General features: G+C 39.5%; 1 protein-coding gene across 2 annotated transcripts; it reads right to left on the bottom strand.

Moving 5' to 3' along the window:
• Positions 1-1,860: 1,860 nt before the first annotated feature.
• Positions 1,861-19,833, bottom strand: MTFR2 (mitochondrial fission regulator 2). Of its 2 annotated transcripts, none has more exons than XM_006052254.4 (8): positions 19,677-19,833; positions 18,720-18,832; positions 10,468-10,572; positions 9,893-10,005; positions 8,402-8,631; positions 6,567-6,924; positions 3,730-3,917; positions 1,861-2,751 (listed from the first exon to the last, which is right to left on the bottom strand). In XM_006052254.4, the coding sequence occupies exons 2-7, from the start codon at positions 18,780-18,782 to the stop codon at positions 3,731-3,733; spliced, it is 1,056 nt and encodes a 351-aa protein (XP_006052316.2). In that variant the 5' UTR covers positions 18,783-18,832; positions 19,677-19,833; the 3' UTR covers positions 1,861-2,751; position 3,730. The 2 variants fall into 2 exon arrangements, with proteins under 2 accessions (XP_006052316.2, XP_025150272.1); XM_025294487.3 differs by having other exon boundaries at positions 19,609-19,757.
• Between the last annotated feature and the right edge of the window lie 465 nt (positions 19,834-20,298).

The raw sequence follows: 20,298 nt of genomic DNA, 5'->3' as shown, positions 1-20,298 counted from the left end.
AGGGAAATCCAAGAATACTGGAGTGGATAGCCTAGTCCCTCTCCAGGGGATCCTCCCAAACCAGGAATTGAACTGGGATCTTCTGCACTACAGGTGGGTTCTTTACCAACTGAGCTATCAGGGAAGTCCAATTGAGTTATGATTAACCAAACTGATCTGTGATTATGTCTCTTTTTACCTGAGCCAAGTAAGTCAGAGGATGTTAATATTGTACATCAGACCCCAGGGCATGTCCCGCTTCATTTTACAGCCAAGGAGCTTGGGGCCCAAGAGGTAATAACTCAGTTCTCCCAGCACATTTCCAGCACTTCTTCCATTAGTTCCCAAAGCCACACAGTGAGATGACTGTTTAATGTTTCTGAGTCCTTGAAAACTATTTATTTCCATGAAAAGAAAAGGGCAAAGCTGTGAAAGGTTACCCACACAGAAACCGAGGGGAGCAGCATAGGTTCGAGAGGGATATTTGGAGACAGAAAAGCATTCTCAACACCAATTTTTAAAATGCAAACATTTTCAAGAAAATAAGTAGAAGGAAGACAGGGTAATGGGTACTGGGAATTCTGGACAGTCAATTTACCTATAGATTGATGATGAAAGCCTAAACCCTCACAAACTCTACAGTCAACATTAAGTCACAAGGAGCCCAAATGTAGGCCACTCAAAAGGCCTCCCAAAGGGGAATTTCACGGTATGGTCTTGTGTTCTCCAGGGCATTGGAAGTCACCCTTCTAAATAGAGGTGTTAGTCACTTGGTCCAACTCTTTCCGACCCCACGGTGCAGCCCACCAGGCTCCTCTGTCCATGGAATTCTCCAGGCAAGAACACTGGAGTGGGTTGCCATTCCCTTCTCCAAGGGATCTTCCAGACACAGGGATCAAGTCTGGATCTCCTGTATTGCAGGCAAGTCTGAGCCACCAGGGAAGCTAATAGAGGTGAGTCCAAGGTCCATTCAATTATGCATCCTAGTGCTGACATGTGCTTTGGGCAAGCAGGAAATTCATTCTGAAGTAGAAAAGAAAAGCCTCCTTCCCCAAAAAAACCAACTTGAGATTTCTTAGGAAATAGATCTCACTTGGCAGAAAATAGTATCTTCAAAATGTTCCTGCAATGCAAAACTGCCCTACGGGATAAAAACTAGTTATTTCAGAGGAAGAGGGACTCTAATTCCAAGTACAAGATGAGAAGAGGCAGAATGGGGACAATGTCTAGGAGGGGCGGGGACAACAGCATGAACAAACTCCTGAGAAGTGTCAGAAGACTACACAGAGGGAATAACAGGCAGGTATGAAAGCCACACTGGTGTACTTGCTGTATCACTATGAATGCTTTTGGCTGCAAATAACAGAAAACCCACTCAGCATATTTTTTAATCTTTCTCATGTAATAAGAAGTCTGGAGATGGCTTTTGCTGGTGTTAGTTCAACAGCTCGGTGATGTCAGGGTTCACATTTCTGTGACTCAAAGCCTATTCCTCGTGGTCATAAGATGAATGTGGCATAGCCAGGCCTAACTGGAAGGTGCCGGGTGAAAGGGGTCGGAAATGGAGATAACCAGGAAGCCGACTCTCGACCACCATAACATGAAAATGGTAAGCAAACCGGGCTTTTTCAAAAGGAGAGAGCTTCCAAAATGCGTGGGTGCTGAGTCCATCCAAATGGAACCTAAGCTCCATTTCTAGGGAAACATGGAAATTCCCACACACATTAGTGTAATGGCAGAGGAAAAAAACACCTATTCCAAACTTGTGTTTCTTCGTACTGACCAACAAACTAAGTACACAACTCTCTTTCCCCCCAAAAGTTTAGAGTTTCTAAATGTAGTGAGAAGAAAACATGAATTAAAAGTGCTATAAAACACAAACAAGTTCAAAAAGGTGTGTTTATTTACAAAGGAACAGAGCATAATAAAGAACAAAGGAAATAAAATGACAGGTGTACATATTTACATAGCAAGTGAGGGCAAAACTTATCAAGAGATTCTTTAAATACTTCTACAATCGAGCATTTAACAGTCAAAATCAGCTTCTAAGAATAATTCTTTATCACCTCAAGTTTTTTAGGGGGTTCAATCTATGATTCAAAGTATGACTCTCTTAGTGAAAAAATTATAATTTTATATTTTTTGAAAATCTCCAAGTTGCTGGAGGCCAAGTAAACCATATCACTACCAATCTTTAAAAGAGCCAAAGACGCTTAAATAAGCAAGTCATAACTGATTTAAGAAATCTTTTTTAAAAACTCAAATGTACTATCATCGGCTGTGCAGTACAATACAGACTTAATTTACACTACTTTCTTAATCCACTAAATGGTTTCCGTTACCTTATAATGAGATCTTACCATTCTCAAATGAGAAACATTAAATCGTTTACTATTTAGCTCTTAGGAAAATCATTCAAAGTATTTATTCAGCTTTAATAAACTTAACATATGTGGGGAAAAAATGAAAAAGATCCATACACCTGACTATCGTCAGTAGCCCGTTAACTCTTGGATCTTATAAAACCAGACAAAGGTCAAGATCCTTCAGACCTCTGCACTAACATACCCCAGCATATGGACTACATTTAAATTCATTAACAGGAGATGTGATCCTTTCACATGCAGGGAGAGGCATGTAGGTATACTTCTGTAGTCCTGCCTTCTAGGTGTAGACACAGCCCCTGTTGCTCATGACTTGGTCTACACCTGCTGGGTTTGTTGGTTCTTCTTTTAGTTCAACATACTTCTGACTTAAGATACGGTGTCCAAACTGAAATAAAGCAAATGTTTAATACATTATTCTGATGTAAAAAAACAGAAGAGCACACCAAATGACCCAATGAGGCTTAATTCATTCAATAGTAAGTAGTTGTTTGAGAGTGGGCTATGTGTCAGGCAGGGTCCTCAGGGCTGGGGTCACAGAAAGTGAGACCCCAGTTCTGCCGGAACTGACAGAGTAGAACAATTCTCCTCTGCTCTGCTCTGCTCTGTGAGTTGTCATCTGCTTTTTAGCCTCCACCCCTCCTCCTTAGCCACTCCAGTGCCACCCACCGGACTTGAGACTCTGTCCCTCTTTCTCTCTCCCCTTGTTCCCATGGCTTAACCTTCTTTAATTCCTCAACTAAACTATGAGATGGGAAACCAGCCCCCAAATTAGGATTATATCTGAAGTAAAGCAAAGAGGCTTCAAATAAGGAGCAATCTTCAGGGTTAAGAGTTGAAATACATTGTGAATTTTTTTAAGTGTCCAGGGAGCAAGGCCATCGAAGATAATTATGAGCTCATTTGCTTTGTTAAGCACAATTATAAATATTCTATTTATCTAAATAATCCAGTCTTTACACGTGACGAGGAAAAATACTGGGAGTATTCACATTTAAATACGGTTAGGTTGAACCTATGACATCACTCCTCTCTGGTCCTCTCAAAGTTACAGATGCCCAGTTCACACCGGGCGGCAACAGTGACAGACAGCAATGTCACGTTAGCACGTGTCCAGGAGAAACCATTATAAACTTATGCACAAGTATTTTTCAAATCAAATGTTTTATCTCAAAAAATGTCATAGTATGCTAAAAGCTAAAATGAGCATGTAAGTGAAAGTCAGTACAAACAACCAGAACATTAGCAGCACACAGTATCGATAAACAATTTTATGGCCCAGTCTACATAATTACTTCAAGAGAATTTGAAGGTAAAGATACATCATGAACAACATGCATGAGAAAAACTGAAAATTTAACCTTACATTATAAGCGCACCCTTGAAGTTTCTGGACTAGAAAATGGAGAAGACTCCCAACAATTATCTTCTTTCTCAAAGGAATCTTCTTCTTGGAATGCAAATTTCTGCTTAAGTGCATGGGATATTAGAGACACTGGATCCCAAGGTGAGTCTTCTCTTTTCCTTTTATGAATGGGTCTGCCTCCAGGGGACCTTTAAAAAAATGGAATAACTCAAAACTTTGTGTATTAAGTTCCTTATTGAAGAGCTTCCCAGGTGGCACTAGTGGTAAAGAACCCACTTGCCTGTGCAGGAGATGTAAGAGACACAGGTTCGATCCCTGGGTCAGGAAGATTCCCTGGGGAGGGCATGGCAACCTACTCCGATTGAATTCTGGAGAATCTTATGGACAGAGGAGGCCAGCAGGTCCCAGTCCATGGGGTCACAAACAGTTGGACACAACTGAAGCAACTGAGCACATAAGCCTTGACAAGCACAGCAAAAATCTAAGCATTATATAGCAGAAATAGAAGCATAATATATTATAATCTACTTCGTCTTTAAAAGATTGGAATGTTTTGCCTTAGGATAACAAATATAAGGGTGCAATGGTTTAGGAATCAGAAAGCTGAGAAACCATATGGGGCTCTACCACAATCCATTATAACCTGGGACTTATCAAATATCATCTTTGTTTTTTTATTTTCTAATTCTCCAGTGGGTAGAAAAGTTTAAATATTTAATAACTTTTAAAAGGACTATGGAGTTCATGAAAAGAAAAACATCAGGCTCTTTGTTCACTCACTCAGTCTTAATGCTGACTCTTTCGCCAGGCTCCATTTTTACACTTTGGGGCTAGAGAGGTAATCCTGCTCCCATGGAACACTCTAGGGGCAGGAGTTCATCAGTGAACAAGTAAGCAAGAACATCTGGGGCAGCAATTAGTGCTGTGAATAAAATAAAAGAGGGAGGGAGTTCCCTGGTGGTCCAGTAGCTAAGACTCCCCACTCCCAATGTAGGGGTCCCAGGTTTGAGCCCCAGTCAGGGAACTAGATCCCACTGCCACAACTAAGAGTTCGCATGCTGCAACTAAGACTCAGCACAGCCAAATAAGTATTTTTTAAAATACAAAATAAATAAGAAAGGGAAATGTGATAGTGGCTAGGATAAAGCGCTTTCGATGAGATGATGAGGATAAGTCTCTTAAAGGATTTGCCATTCTTCTTAAGGAAATGACAAGCAGTCAGTTTTATTGTAAACATCCAATGGATGCATCAGAAAGGAGGCTGGCATCTGTCAGAAAGGGAAAACAGGTACAACTGGAGTGCAGTGAAGTAAGATGGGAAGTAGGATGGGATGTCAGAGACACGAGGGCTGAATCCAGGCCACAGCAAGGTGTCAAGATTTCATTCTAAGCACAGTGAAAACCACCAAAGGATTTTCAGCAGGCAAATGGCATGATCTGACTTCAATTGTTAAAGATCACTCTGGTTATTATTCACATATGGAGAACAGACAAGGAGGCAAGAATGAAAAGAGAGTGACCAGTTAAGAGGTCACTGCCAAAGTCCAAATTATATAAAATGGTGGCCTAAAATGAAAGGTGGCAGTGGGGACCACTGAGGGTACATAGATTTCAGTGTGGCCTCCCCCCTCAAAAAATGATAACAGGAAAAACACATAGAAGAATTGAAAAGGACTTTCTTTAAAAGTACAATAAAAAATAGAAAGAAATCAGTAGAGGAAAGATATGAAGATAAGACAAATAATTCTGGCATTCGAACTTCTAATAGGAGCTTCAAGAAAGGAGGGAAAAAATAGGAGACATATCAGAAAAATATTACAAGAAATTTTCAAAAATAAAGGACAACTGATTGAGTCCATTAGTGATCAGCATGAGAAATTTTAAAAGAACACTCCAGGGCTCATCATCATGAATTTTGAGAAGATTAGGATCAAAAAGAAGATCTCAAATGTTTCAAGAATAAGGGAAACAAGTTTCATACATAGTATCAGGAATTAAAATGACATTAACCTTGCAACAGGAACACTGAAAGCTAGAAACCAACTAAATAATGTCTTCAAAATTCTGAGGAAAAATGATTTTCTGCTAATTATATATCCAGCCAAACTAGCAAGTAAGTATGAGAATTAAAAAAAAAAAAGTTTCAGATATGCAAGGTATTAAAATAATTTAGCTTTTATGCATTCATTCCTCAGGAAGCTACAGAAGAGGGAACACCCAGGAAGTGGGTGATGCAACACTGGACAAACAGAATGCCTATGATGACAAAGGAAATCCTTAGGATAACAATGCAGCAGGTTTAGAGCAACAAGTAAGATTAGAGAAGGGCAGAGGGCTCCAAGAGGGGATTTCCAGGGGTTGGGGGGAATTCAAAGAGTCAATAGTTAACTGCAATAAAAAATAAAATTAGTTAACAAATAAAATGTAATTGTAGTATATGAAATAGCTTTCCTGTGAATGTTTATTATTATAATAAGGATATAAATTCTGAACATGGATTTAAGACTGTGACTTAACCATATTGGAAGATGTAATAAGAAGTGTATGTGTGCATGTGTGTTAGGAGGTAGAATGTCTAAGAGAATGTATTTCAGATTTTTAACAATTCCAATAAATATAACTAAAATATCAAAAAATAGCAAAAGTATAATATTTCAAAAATATGAAGATAAGACACTAGAAGAGTCACAAAAATTTGAAAATGATTCTCTCTAGGAGCCGTGTTTGGGGTGAAGAAGAATCAAAGAGAAGACTTATATATGTTTACTTTGATAAACTAATTTCTTTAAACACCAGTGATAAAATTTTGGTTCATTTTGCAAATTATGACAACATACCTTTCAACAGCACGTAGTTTAACCTTATTCATATCCTTTAGAACATCCAACATGTTTGGAACAGCTTCATTTTTCTGGTTTTTTGAGTGATGACTATAATTGGTCTTCCCAGCATCTGGGTGCTGTTGTTTCACTTCAGTTGTTGAATTATCTGATGCACAAATATTATTAGATACTATTTTCATGAGAGGAGAACATGGAGGCTGTACAGAAGAAATCTGAGGAGGCGGTGGTGGAGGAGGAGAAGAGGGATGCACTGAACTTGAAAACAAATCTTGTTTGACATTGAGTTGAGTAGCCCCTGATGATGATGGCTTTTGTCCAAAACCACTAGGCCTGTCATTCAAGTCCAGGAAACCTAGAAGAAATTTAGTCTGTTGAAAAATCATACAAAACTGTCTCCGACATGACATGTAACACTAATTAGAATCAAAATAGGAACAATTTCTGTAATGCTATCAAAACAATGACACGGTGGCCAAGAAGGAGAATCAACCCCATATGCTTAGCAATTTTTGGAAGAGTCAAGCAAATAGTAAATTTCTTTTTAATCCAATTAGGATTCTTTGTGTAGGGGGAAGGGAGAGAATGCATTTCAAAGAGAAAATAAAAAATGTTTTCAGTTACAATCTAAATTTCATCCTCAGTTTACAAAAGCTAAAACACAATCAACAGCTTGTGGCTAGAAACACACGAACTGATATATTCACTCTATAAGGACACTGTAGAAACACCCAGACACATATTTTCTAGGCAAGAGCCTAAGATGGGTACCAAATACTTAAATTTTTCACAACAGATTTGCTCCTAAAATCATATGTAACATGACTACTTTTAAAAAAGTGTATATATAATCTCATTTTTTATTCTATAGTAACATATTCTATATAATATTTCATATAAATTATAAAAATATAATACTATATAGTATGGGTTATAAGCAAACATATGTGTTTATATAGGTGTTTCTACATACATACAGATACAGTGTGTGTATGTATATTTTATTTAAAGCAAGTCACATCTCTAAAAATTTTAGAGAGAATTATCTAGAAAACAGTATTCACCTAGATTTGATGGAAGTATAGCAGCAATAACTTCAAACGACAAATATATGAACCTCAAACCTATACTCTTCTCTCAAAGTAATGCATCCCTCTACTTAAATTTCCAACACTTTTCTAAAGACTTAGAAAAGCTTATAGTTGTCTATCCATATCCTCACCCATATCCTCTACATCTGCAGATTCAAAAAACTGCTGACTGAAAATATTTTTTTAAAAAATTCCAGGATAGTTTCAAAAAGCCAAACTTGATCTGCCACACCCTAACAACAGTTTACATAGCAATTCCATTGTATTTACAATAATTTGCATTTTATTAGATATTATAAGTAATGAGAAATGATTTAAAGTATACAGGAAGATGGAGGATGTGACAGATTATATATAAATATGCCATCGTATTAAGGGACATAAGTATCCTTGGATTTTGGTGGCCACAGGGGTCCTAGAACCAAAATGCTGAGGGACAACTGTACTTAGAAAATAGGCTTTTGAATATAAAACTACAATCTTTGGCAGCATAGCTAGCTCTTCTTTAAACCAAAGCCATTCTGGTCACTACAAATGCATCTTAATTTATTCTTAACAAACATCAGCAGTTATACACACATACACACACACACACACACACACACACGCAACACCCTTTCACATTCCATGTCATTCAGAAGATACGTTAGCAGCTAACATTCTTTTCTTACTTAGAACCGCACTGACTTAAAATACTAGAGAAGTATCATCCAACCAAAACAAAAACCCAATGTCACTTACCAGGTTTTGTACTGTTTCCCAGTTCTTGCCGTCCCACAATTGCAGCAATCTGAGAGCGAAGAAAAGCTAGTTCATCTTCAAGGGCAGCTATCTTTTTAATTGCAGTTTCACTTTCAGGCCAATCATTTTTTCTTGGTTTGTTATGCCTTACAGCAGGTGTCAATGGACCTTCAACTAGTTGCAAAGGATGAAAAGATGCAATTTTCTCCTCTTCTTCATTTTTCCATGTACTATGGGTGGAATGAAGGAAAAAACGGATAGAGAGATGGGGGAGGGAAAATTTTCTAAGAGAAATAATTTCTTTCAGTCAAAGAACAAAAACACCAAAACAAAATCAGAATAGCTCTCTTTACTCTATAACTGTCTGTAGACTCACTGAGGACAAGCAGTATCTTACACAACTTTGTATCCTCAATCCCCAGAACAGAATGTTGCCTTTAGCAGGTGACCAAAAGTGATCAGTGAAGAAAGGGACGCATCTGGCTTTCAAACTGTAAACCAAAAATAATTATCCTATAACTGTTCTGTCTATTAATGTCAAACTGTACAAATGGATTTATTTAGAAATAAAGTTAATTTACTTAGAAATTCTACATATTTGGAATATAAGGCTTGAAAGGATTCCATGTTATATTGGGGTAAGTACTCTAATTTTTTGAAAATTTATAAATCAGCTTTACATAGAATAAATTTAAGCAGAAATTTTGAATAATTGACCTTTATTGTACTTACAGCCTGTATCTGAATACACTAACACCTAAGTTAGTATTCCCAAGTAGTAAAACATCCAAATGATGAAATATATTTAACATCATTGCCTGGTACATAGTAAACACGGTATAAATTTTGGTTAAATATATAAAACAAAATAGATCTAGTATTGGACGTCCCTGGTGGTCCAGTGGTTAAGAATTCGCCTGCCAATGCAGGGGACACAAGTTTGATCCCTGTCAGGAAGATCCCCCTTGCCGAGGGGCAAATAACACTGTGCACCACAGCTACGGAGCCTGTGCTCTAGAGCCCACAAGCTGCAATTTACCGAGCCCACGCTCTGCAGCAAGAGGCTACCACAGTTAGAAGCCCCTGCACAACAACTTGAGTAGGCCCCACTCACCACAACTAGAGAAAGCCCACATAAAGCAACAAAGGCCTGGAGTAGCCAGAAATAAATTATTAAAAAAAAGAAAAAGAGATCCAGTATTTAGTATACAGGAAAGAGCTTTCTCCTAAAAATGAACGTGGTAATCTTCAAATCCTTTTAATATCATTCCTTCACAGGCCTGGGTTAGGTTTAAATGTGCATTTAGAAAAACAAGCCAAAAATGAGAAAAAAATACCAGTTATCCTTATCATGAAGACATTAGTAGGACTCAGTGTACTATAGAGCTAGACAAAATAAATGAAAAGGCTCAGTCTGAACACACTTCAACACGGGCAAGAATTCAGATTGTAGCCCACATCCCACTTTTCCAAGATATGTAGAAAAATTACCGAAATCTGAGATAACTGGCTTCTTCATCATTTGCCACACACCAAACGTCAGCAAAAGACGGAACTACAGAGCCACAGTTAGCCGGGTCCACAGAGTTCAAGAGCGGAACCAGCTAAAGGGAAAAAGGGAAAAGAAAGTCAGAGCTCTGCGGGCAGTCAGGGGGAGACACATGCCTATAGAAACCGCTTACACAAGTTAAAAATCCACAAGTGTGAAAAGAGTAAGGATATGCAAGAGAAAAACATACACCTGTTAGCAAGAAAAAGGACTCAGGAAAACATAGTTCTAAAGTCTATGCATATGGCACTATTCTCTCCCCTAGGAATGCCACACAACATAAAACACAGACTAAAAGAATCAAAGAAACGACTCAGGGGTTTCTTCACATCTGGCAATCTTTGGATATAATTAAAGTAATAAAGACAAAAACACAAATGAAATTACTTGTTTCCAAGATAAGCTACAGGTTTTTGGTTTGCAGGAAACATTTCTTCTTCTATTCCAATCTATGTCCCTATTTCCCTATAGAAATTTTTAGACATGGTACTTAAATAATACATGTTGACTGACTTACCTCAAAATTAGGCCTGGGACAAGGTTCTAAAGGAAGAAGTTTCCCAATGATTCGAACAATACTCCGAGCTGATCCATAGTCTTTATTTTCCCAAATGTGTAAAACCTATTTAAACATAAATCATTATTTAAAAAGTAGTACTCTGTTGAGCATGTTTATATTGTTTATGAAAAGAACAAATGTTAAAGATAGAATGGCTTTTTTTTTTTAATATAGAATAGCATGCTTTTATTTTCTTCTAAGCATCAAACTATTCACATGTATTTTTTAAAAAGTGGGGGTACAAGCGAGTGCAGCTGAGGGAGGCAGTGAACATAAGCATATTCCAGGAAGAAGATCTTTTGAGAAAGCACCACAAACTCATTTCCTTTTATTTCTGATAATGACCAAATACCCTGGGGAACTTTATTAAAAATTGACAATGTCAATTTCTCAAGCAATGAAGTAATACAGAGTATATTCATGTAATTTCCTTTAAAGAGGTGAATAAATGAATCATGCCCTAAACAATTTAAGAATGCTTTACTTATTGTGGTATTGGCACAAAAACAGACATGTAGATCAAAAGAACAGAACAGAGAGCCCAGAAATAAACCCACCCATGCATGATCAATTAATCTATGATACGGGAGGCAAAAATATACAATGGAGAAAAGACAGTCTCTTCAACAAGTGGTGTTGGAAAGATGCACAGCTACATGCAAATCAATGAAATTAGAACACTCCCTTACAACAAACATAACAATAAACTCAAAATGATTTAAAGACCGAAACATAAGATATGATACCATAAAACTCTTAGAACAGAACATAGGCAAAATACTCTCAGACATAAATTCTATCAATATTTTCTCAGATTGGTCTCCTAAGGCAAAAGAAATAAAAGCAAAAACAAACGGGATCTAATCAAACTCAGACGCTTTTGCACCACATGAAAATCATAAACAAAACAAAAAGACAACCTACAGAGTGAAGGAAAACATTTGCAACCAACAACTGAATAATATCCAAAACATACAAACAGCTTATACAACTTTCTAGTAGCTACATTTGAAGAGTAGAAAGAGACAAGTGAAATTAATTTCCTTAATGTATTTAATTCGTATGTGCATATTATGTCAATGTGAAATCAATATTTTTTTAAAACAATGCCATTATTTTATAATATTCTTTTTTTCAGACTAAATCTTCAAAATCCATTGTATATTTTATACCTATAACAGATCTCAACTTAGACATTTCAAGTATTTAAAAGTGACATAGACACTGATCAGCACAGCCTACGGTACAGATGCCCAACTTAATTAACATAATTATCGCTGTGGTTCTGCAGATCACTCACAGGTGCACCCTTGCTAAGAACCACAGGCCTAGAGGCTGCACTACAGTGAGGGCCACTATTGCCACACACAGTCATGTAACTCTTGGTTAATGTGAATGTCTTGGTCTGCAATTCCCATTCTGCCAAACCTCTGTCCTTCTCTCTCATTCCTTCATTACCACTAACTATCTTCACCACTCTTATGATTTCAACTCCCTCTTCCATTTCTGCTCTGGCAACCTCCTATTGACTTCACTGACTTTCCTACTAAGTAGGGATTTTCAAGTTGTTTCAATGATATGTTCAGTTCAGTTGCTCAGTCCTGTCTGACTCTTTGTAACCCCATGAATCGCAGCACACCAGGCCTCCCTGTCCATCACCAACTCCTGGAGTCCACCCAAACCCATGTCCATTGTGTTGGTGATGCCATCCAACTATCTCATCCTCCGTCGTCCCCTTCTACTCCTGCCCTCAACCTTTCCCAGCATCACTGTCTTTTCAAATGAGTCAGCTCTTCACATGAGGTGGCCAAAATACTGAAGTTTCAGCTTCAACATCAGTCCTTCCAATGAAAACTCAGGACTGATTTCCTTTAGGATGGACTGGTTGGATCTCCTTGCAGTCCAAGGGACTCTCAAGAGTCTTCTCCAACACCACAGTTCAAAAGCATCAATTCTTAGGCACTCAGCTTTCTTTATAGTCCAACTCTCACATCCATACATGACCACTGGAAAAACCATACCCTTGACTAGACAGACCTTTGTTGGCAAAGTAATGTTTCTGCTTTTGAATATGCTGTCCAGGTTGGTCATAACTTTCCTTCCAAGGAGTAAGCGTCTTTTAATTTCATGGCTGCAGTCACCATCTGCAGTGATTTTGGAACCCCCCAAAATAAAGTCTGACACTGTTTCCCCATCTTTTTGCCATGAAGTGATGGGACCGGATGCCATGATCTTCGTTTTCTGAATGTTGAGATTTAAACCAAGTTTTTCACTCTCCTCTTTCATTTTCATCAAGAGGCTCTTTAGTTCTTCTTCACCTTCTGCCATAAGGCTGGTGTCATCTGCATATCTGAGATCATTGATATTTCTCCAGGCAATCTTGATTCCAGCTTGTGCTTCCTCCAGCCCAGCGTTTCTCATGATGTACTCTGCACAGAAGTTAAATAAGCAGGATGACAATATGCAGCCTTGACGTACTCCTTTTCTTATTTGGAACCAGTCTGTTGTTCCATGTCCAGTTCTAACTGTTGCTTCTTGACCTGTATACAGGTTTCTCAAGAGGCAGGTCAGGTGGTCTGGTATTCCCATCTCTTTCAGAATTGTCCCCAGTTTATCATGATCCCAACAGTCAAAGGCTTTGGCATAGTCAATAAAGCAGAAATAGATGTTTTTCTGGAACTCTCTTGCTTTTTTGATGATCCAACAGATGTTGGCAACTTGATCTCTGGTTCCTCTGCCTTTTCTAAAACCAGCTTGAACATCTGGAAGTTCACGGTTCATGTGTTGCTGAAGCCTGGCTTGGAGAATTTTGAGCATTACTTTACTAGCGTGTGAGATGAGTGCAATTGTGCGGTAGTTTGAGCATTCTTTGGCATTGCCTTTCTTTGGGATTGGAATGAAAACTGACCTTTTCCAGTCCTGTAGCCACTGCTGAGTTTTCCAAAGTTGCTGGCATATTGAGTGCAGCACTTTCACAGCATCATCTTTCAGGATTTGGAATAGCTCAACTGGAGTTCCATCACCTCCACTAGCTTTGTTCGTAGTGATGCTTCCTAAGGCCCACTTGACTTCACATTCCAGGATGTCTGGCTCTAGGTCAGTGATCACAGCATCGTGATTATCTGGGTCGTGAAGATCTTTTTTGTACAGTTCTTCTGTGTATTCTTGCCACCTCTTCTTAATATCTTCTGCTTCTGTTAGGTCCATACCATTTCTGTCCTTTTCGAGCCCATCTTTTCATGAAATATTCCCTTGGTATCTCTCATTTTCTTGAAGAGATCTCTAGTCCTTCCCATTCTGTTGTTTTCCTGTATTTCTTTGCATTGATCGCTGAGGAAGGCTTTCTTATCTCTCCTTGCTATTCTTTGGAACTCTGCATTCAGATGCTTTGTCTTTCCTTTTCTCCTTTGCTTTTTGCTTCTCTTCTTTTCACAGCTATTTGTAAGGCCTCCTCAGACAGCCATTTTGCTTTTTTGCATTCTTTTCCATGGGGATGGTCTTGATCCCTGTCTCCTGTACAATGTCCATAGTTCATGGACGAACCTCTGTCCATAGTTCATCAGGCACTCTATCTATCAGATCTAGGCCCTTAAATCTATTTCTCACTTCCACTGTATAATCATAAGGGATTTGATTTAGGTCATACCTGAATGGTCTAGTGGTTTTCCCTACTTTCTTCAATTTAAGTCTGAATTTGGCAATAAGGGCTCATGATCTGAGCCACAGTCAGCTCCCAGTCTTAGAGCTTCTCCATCTTTGGCTGCAAAGAATATAATCAATCTGATTTCGCTGTTGACCATCTGGTGATGTCCATGTGTAGAGTCTTCTCTTGTGTTGTTGGAAGAGGGTGTTTGCTCTGACCAGTGCGTTCTCTTGGCAAAACTCTATTAGCCTTTGCCCTGCTTCATTCCGTATTCCAAGGCCAAATTTGCCTGTTACTCCAGGTGTTTCTTGACTTCCTACTTTTGCATTCCAGTCCCCTATAATGAAAAGGACATCTTTTTTGGGTGTTAGTTCTAAAAGGTCTTGTAGGTCTTCATTTTTGCTTTGGCTCCATCCCTTCATTCTTTCTGGAGTTATTTCTCCACTAATCTCCAGTAGCATATTGGGCACCTATCGACCTGGGGAGTTCCTCTTTCAGTATCCTATCATTTTGCCTTTTCATACTGTTCATGGTGTTCTCAAGGCAAGAATACTGAAGCAAATCTTCAACTATCCCTCAGTCTTTGTTATTTTTAACCTCCTCAATTCTGAAATTCAAAATGCTTCATTATGGACATCCTCTATCATCAAAGTCAAATAACAAATGCATATAGAAAACACCAAATCTGAATCTCTTTTCTTTTCTACACCCAGAACCATATATCTAATTATCAGCAAGATATTTGTATTTATATATTCCAGGTCAATAGGTGCCCAATATGCTACTGGAGATCAGTGGAGAAATAACTCCAGAAAGAACAAAGGGATGGAGCCAAAGCAAAAACAATACCCAGTTGTGGATGTGACTGGTGATAGAAGCAAGGTCTGAAGCTGTAAAGAGCAATATTGCATAGGAACCTGGAATGTCAGGTCCATGAATCAAGGCAAATTCGAAGTGGTCAAACAAGAGATGGCAAGAGTGAATGTTGACATTATAGGAATCAGCGAACTGAAATGGACTGGAATGGGTGCATTTAACTCAAATAACCATTATATCTACTACCGCAGGCAGGAATCCCTCAGAAGAAATGGAGTGGCCATCATGGTCAACAAAAGAGTCCGAAATGCAGTACTTGGATGCAATCTCAAAAACGACAGAATGATCTCTGTTCGTTTCCAAGGCAAACCATTCAATATCACAGTAATCCAAGCCTATGCCCCAACCAGTAACGCTGAAGAAGCTGAAGTTGAACAGTTCTGTGAAGACCTACAAGACCTTTTAGAACTAACACCCAAAAAAGATGTCCTTTTCATTATAGGGGACTGGAATGCAAAAGTAGGAAGTCAAGAAACACCTGGAGTAACAGGCAAATGTGGCCTTGGAATATGGAATGAAGCAGGGCAAAGACTGATAGAGTTTTGCCAAGAAAATGCACTGGTCATAACAAACACCCTCTTCCAACAACACAAGAGAAGACTCTACACATGGACATCACCAGATGGTCAATACCGAAATCAGATTGATTATATTCTTTGCAGCCAAAGATGGAGAAGCTCTATACAGTCAACAAAAACAAGACCAGGAGCTGACTGTGGCTCAGATCATCAACTCCTTATTGCCAAATTCAGACTTAAATTGAAGAAAGTAGGGAAAACCACTAGACCATTCAGGTATGACCTAAATCAAATCCCTTATGATTATACAGTGGAAGTGAGAAATAGATTTAAGGGCCTAGATCTGATAGATAGAGTGCCTGATGAACTATGGAATGAGGTTCGTGACCCTGTACAGGAGATAGGGATCAAGACCATTTCCATAGAAAAGAAATGCAAAAAAGCAAAATGGCTATCTGGGGAGGCCTTACAAATAGCTGTGAAAAGAAGAGAAGTGAAAAGCAAAGGAGAAAAGGAAAGATATAAACATCTGAATGCAGAGTTCCAAAGAATAGCAAGAGGAGATAAGAAAGCCTTCTTCAGCGATCAATGCAAAGAAATACAGGAAAACAACAGAATGGGCAAGACTAGGGATATCTTCAAGAAAATCAGAGATACCAAAGGAACATTTCATGCAAAGATGAGCTCAATAAAGGACAGAAATGGTATGGACCTAACAGAAGCAGAAGATATTAAGAAGAGGTGGCAAGAATACACAGAAGAACTGTACAAAAAAGATCTTCACGACCCAGATAATCACGATGCTGTGATCACTGACCTAGAGCCAGACATCCTGGAATGTGAAGTCAAGTGGGCCTTAGGAAGCATCACTACGAACAAAGCTAGTGGAGGTGATGGAACTCCAGTTGAGCTATTCCAAATCCTGAAAGATGATGCTGTGAAAGTGCTGCACTCAATATGCCAGCAACTTTGGAAAACTCAGCAGTGGCTACAGGACTGGAAAAGGTCAGTTTTCATTCCAATCCCAAAGAAAGGCAATGCCAAAGAATGCTCAAACTACCGCACAATTGCACTCGTCTCACACGCTAGTAAAGTAATGCTCAAAATTCTCCAAGCTAGGCTTCAGCAATACATGAACCGTGAACTTCCAGATGTTCAAGCTGGTTTTAGAAAAGGCAGAGGAACCAGAGATCAAATTGCCAACATCTGCTGGATCATCAAAAAAGCAAGAGAGTTCCAGAAAAACATCTATTTCTGCTTTATTGACTATGCCAAAGCCTTTGACTGTTGGGATCACAATAAACTGTGGACAATTCTGAAAGAGATGGGAATACCAGACCACCTGATCTGCCTCTTGAGAAATTTGTATGCAGGTCAGGAAGCAACCGTGAGAACTGGACATGTAACAACAGACTGGTTCCAAATAGGAAAAGGAGTACGTCAAGGCTGTATATTGTCACCCTGTTTATTTAACTTCTATGCAGAGTACATCATGAGAAATGCTGGACTGGAGGAAACACAAGCTGGAATCAAGATTGCCGGGAGAAATATCAATCACCTCAGATATGCAGATGACACCACCCTTATGGCAGAAAGTGAAGAGGAACTAAAAAGCCTCTTGATGAAAGTGAAAGTGGAGAGTGAAAAAGTTGGCTTAAAGCTCAACATTCAGAAAACGAAGATCATGGCATCCGGTCCCATCATCTTCATGGCAAATAGATGGGGAAACAGTGGAAACAGTGTCAGACTTTATTTTGGGGGGTTCCAAAATCACTGCAGATGGTGACTGCAGCCATGAAATTAAAAGACGCTTACTCCTTGGAAGGAAAGTTATGACCAACCTGGACAGCATATTCAAAAGCAGAAACATTACTTTGCCAACAAAGGTCCATCTAGTCAAAGGTATGGTTTTTCCAGTGGTCATGTATGGATGTGAGAGTTGGACTGTGAAGAAGGCTGAGCACCAAAGAATTGATGCTTTTGAACTGTGGTGTTGGAGAAGACTCTTGAGAGTCCCTTGGACTGCAAGGAGATCCAACCAGTCCATTCTGAAGGAGATCAGCCCTGGGATTTCTTTGGAAGGACTGATGCTAAAGCTGAAACTCCAGTACTTTGGCCACCTCATGCAAAGAGTTGACTCATTGGAAAAGACTCTGATGCTGGGAGGGATTGGGGGCAGGAGGAGAAGGGGATGACAGAGGGTGAGATGGCTGGATGGCATCACTGACTCGATGGACGTGAGTCTGAGTGAACTCCGGGAGTTGGTGATGGACAGGGAGGCCTGGCGTGCTGCGATTCATGGGGTCGCAAAGAGTCGGACACGACTGAGCGACTGATGTAATCTGATCTGATTCCAACAGATTTAACTTATCACCCTAGGAGAAAGTAGTTTCTCATACTGAGTTGTCCATTTTTTATTAATGGCTCCATCATTCTTCAACTTACTTTTGTTCAAAATCTTTTATTTATCCTTAACTATTCTAATTCACCATACCAAATAGCAACAACTACCCATTTTCTGTATGCCCCTCTATTATTTTTGTGTCTGTCTTATATGTACTCTTATAGCTGTATGTATATATTTCTCATATCTCACACTATATTTTAAGAATCATGAATACAAGAAAGATGTGTTGCCACCCTGCATCACCTACAGAACAATGCATATTGTCTTAGATCTTAGATGTCATAGCTACTCAGTAAGTAGACAAAATCTCATTTGTTTATGATTCTCACACCGAAGTCAACCTCTCTCCTGAATTTGCTGAACTATAAAACTCATCATTCTATAACAAATGTCAAGCATTTTTTTTCAACTTTTTATTTTATACTGGAGTACAGTTGATTGACAATGTTGTGTTAGTTTCAGGTTCAAATAAATTACCTTAAATAAAACCACTAGAATTTTTAAAATATTTTATCTATGAGGGTCATGTCTATCTTTTTCTTGGTTTCGATCTTTTATCAGCTTTCCACCCTTCAAGTAAATAGGTTCGTAATAATCATAGCCTTTTTTTTTAACTCAAATTATCAAAGCTACACTACTGCAAACTTGCCTTTGTTACAACTTATACAGAAGTAACAATTTTGCCTTGAATGTTGACATATAAATCATTTCCAAAATAAGACCCCAAATACAACAGGTACATTCAAATCCATTAAAAACCATTTACCTGGTTGATGGGAACACCAAAATATTCCAGCATTTCTCTTAAGATACTCAATATGAATGACATTGATGAGGCAAATACATAAGCAAATTCAAAGAAACATTGTTTCTTGATACCTTAAGGGGAAAAAAATAAGAAAACATTACTCTTGATAAATAACTGCTGCACACACAAACAAAAAAGCCTTCATTACACATTACACCATCAACTAAACTAATCTCTCTGGCCAGCATTATTTTGAGGTGAGGAGAGACAAAGAGGAATGGGAGAATGGGGAAGGGCTGGTTAAAAAAACAAAAACAAAAAAACCTTCAGTTTATCAGTTAAGTTGCATTAAAAATTCATAGGATTTTTTTTAAACCTCTTAAGGGATGCAGTGCTAGTGTGCTCAGCTGTTCAGTCCTGTCCAACTCTTTGAGATCCCGTGGACTGTAGCCCACCAGGCTCCTCTGTCCATGGAATTTCCCAGGTAAGAATACTGGAGTGGGTTGCCATAGGCTCCTTCAGGGGATCTTCCCAACCCAGGGATCGAACTCACATCTCCTGCATCAGCAGGCGGATTCTTTACCAACGCACCACTTAGTTAATAAATATCAATCAAGGATAGACTGGAAACTTAGCAGGAAGCCTTCAAGTTAGTTGCAATAGCGAAAGCCGAAAGCTTCGGCTGAGACTAAGCAGGGATGAGTTCAGCCCTTCCTTGAGGGCAGGCAGGGGGCCGACTAGAGACTTTGACCAAACGAAAAGAATGATAACACTTCCTTACTGACGTATCGGAGTACCACCCATCCCTCCTCGCTCATTCTAAAGATAAGGATTCTGAAGCCCGGATAGGTGACGTGACTTAGTCACCCAAGTACTAAATAACAGACCGAGACTAGCTCCGGCTTACGTCACTCCCTTTGGCCCCAAGCCGCCTCGGGGTCTCTCCCGCTCGGTGATCACCGTCGCCTGGCTCACCTTCCTCCGAAGCCCCTCACCCAGCCGGGGTATCCGGGATGAAGACTCGGCCCTCCTCCAGTGCGACACTCAACCTGCGGCTTAGACCTGATCGCTACTTCCGCGTCCCCGGACGAAATTAAACTCCGCGGGCCTTGACCAAAGCCCGATGTCATTGGACAAACCTTTAGGTCGCTGCTTGTGATTGGTTACGGAAGGTTATTTAGACCCACTGAATATCCTTTTCCTTCAAGAGGGCGGGCCTTCAGCGGGGCAGCCAATGGAAGCTTAGAGCCAACGGGTGGGCGTGGCAGATCGCACAAACATGGCGACGCATGCTCAGAACGTGTCTCTAGGTTTCCCCAGGGCTGTCAAATACCTGCGTAGGAAGCCTGGGGGTTGTGGAGTCTTACGGCCTTTGGCTCAGGCTCACGATCCCGAGTTCGTGCCCTCGGGATCGCAGGGAAAGTGCATCGTCCTCTACATACAGACCCGAAGTGGGACCCCTCTCCCAAGTACGCCTGTCGTGGAGTGTCGCGATTTATTGTTTAATCATTCGTCCATTCAGCAAACATCTGTTGTTTATGGTACTAGTGAACCAGTTAAGTTGCTTAGTCATGTCCGACTCTTTGCGATCCCATGG

The sequence above is a fragment of the Bubalus bubalis genome, chromosome 10 (assembly GCF_019923935.1).
Source record: "Bubalus bubalis isolate 160015118507 breed Murrah chromosome 10, NDDB_SH_1, whole genome shotgun sequence".
NCBI lineage: Eukaryota > Metazoa > Chordata > Mammalia > Artiodactyla > Bovidae > Bubalus > Bubalus bubalis.
This window is presented reverse-complemented; position numbering and strand designations above follow the sequence as displayed.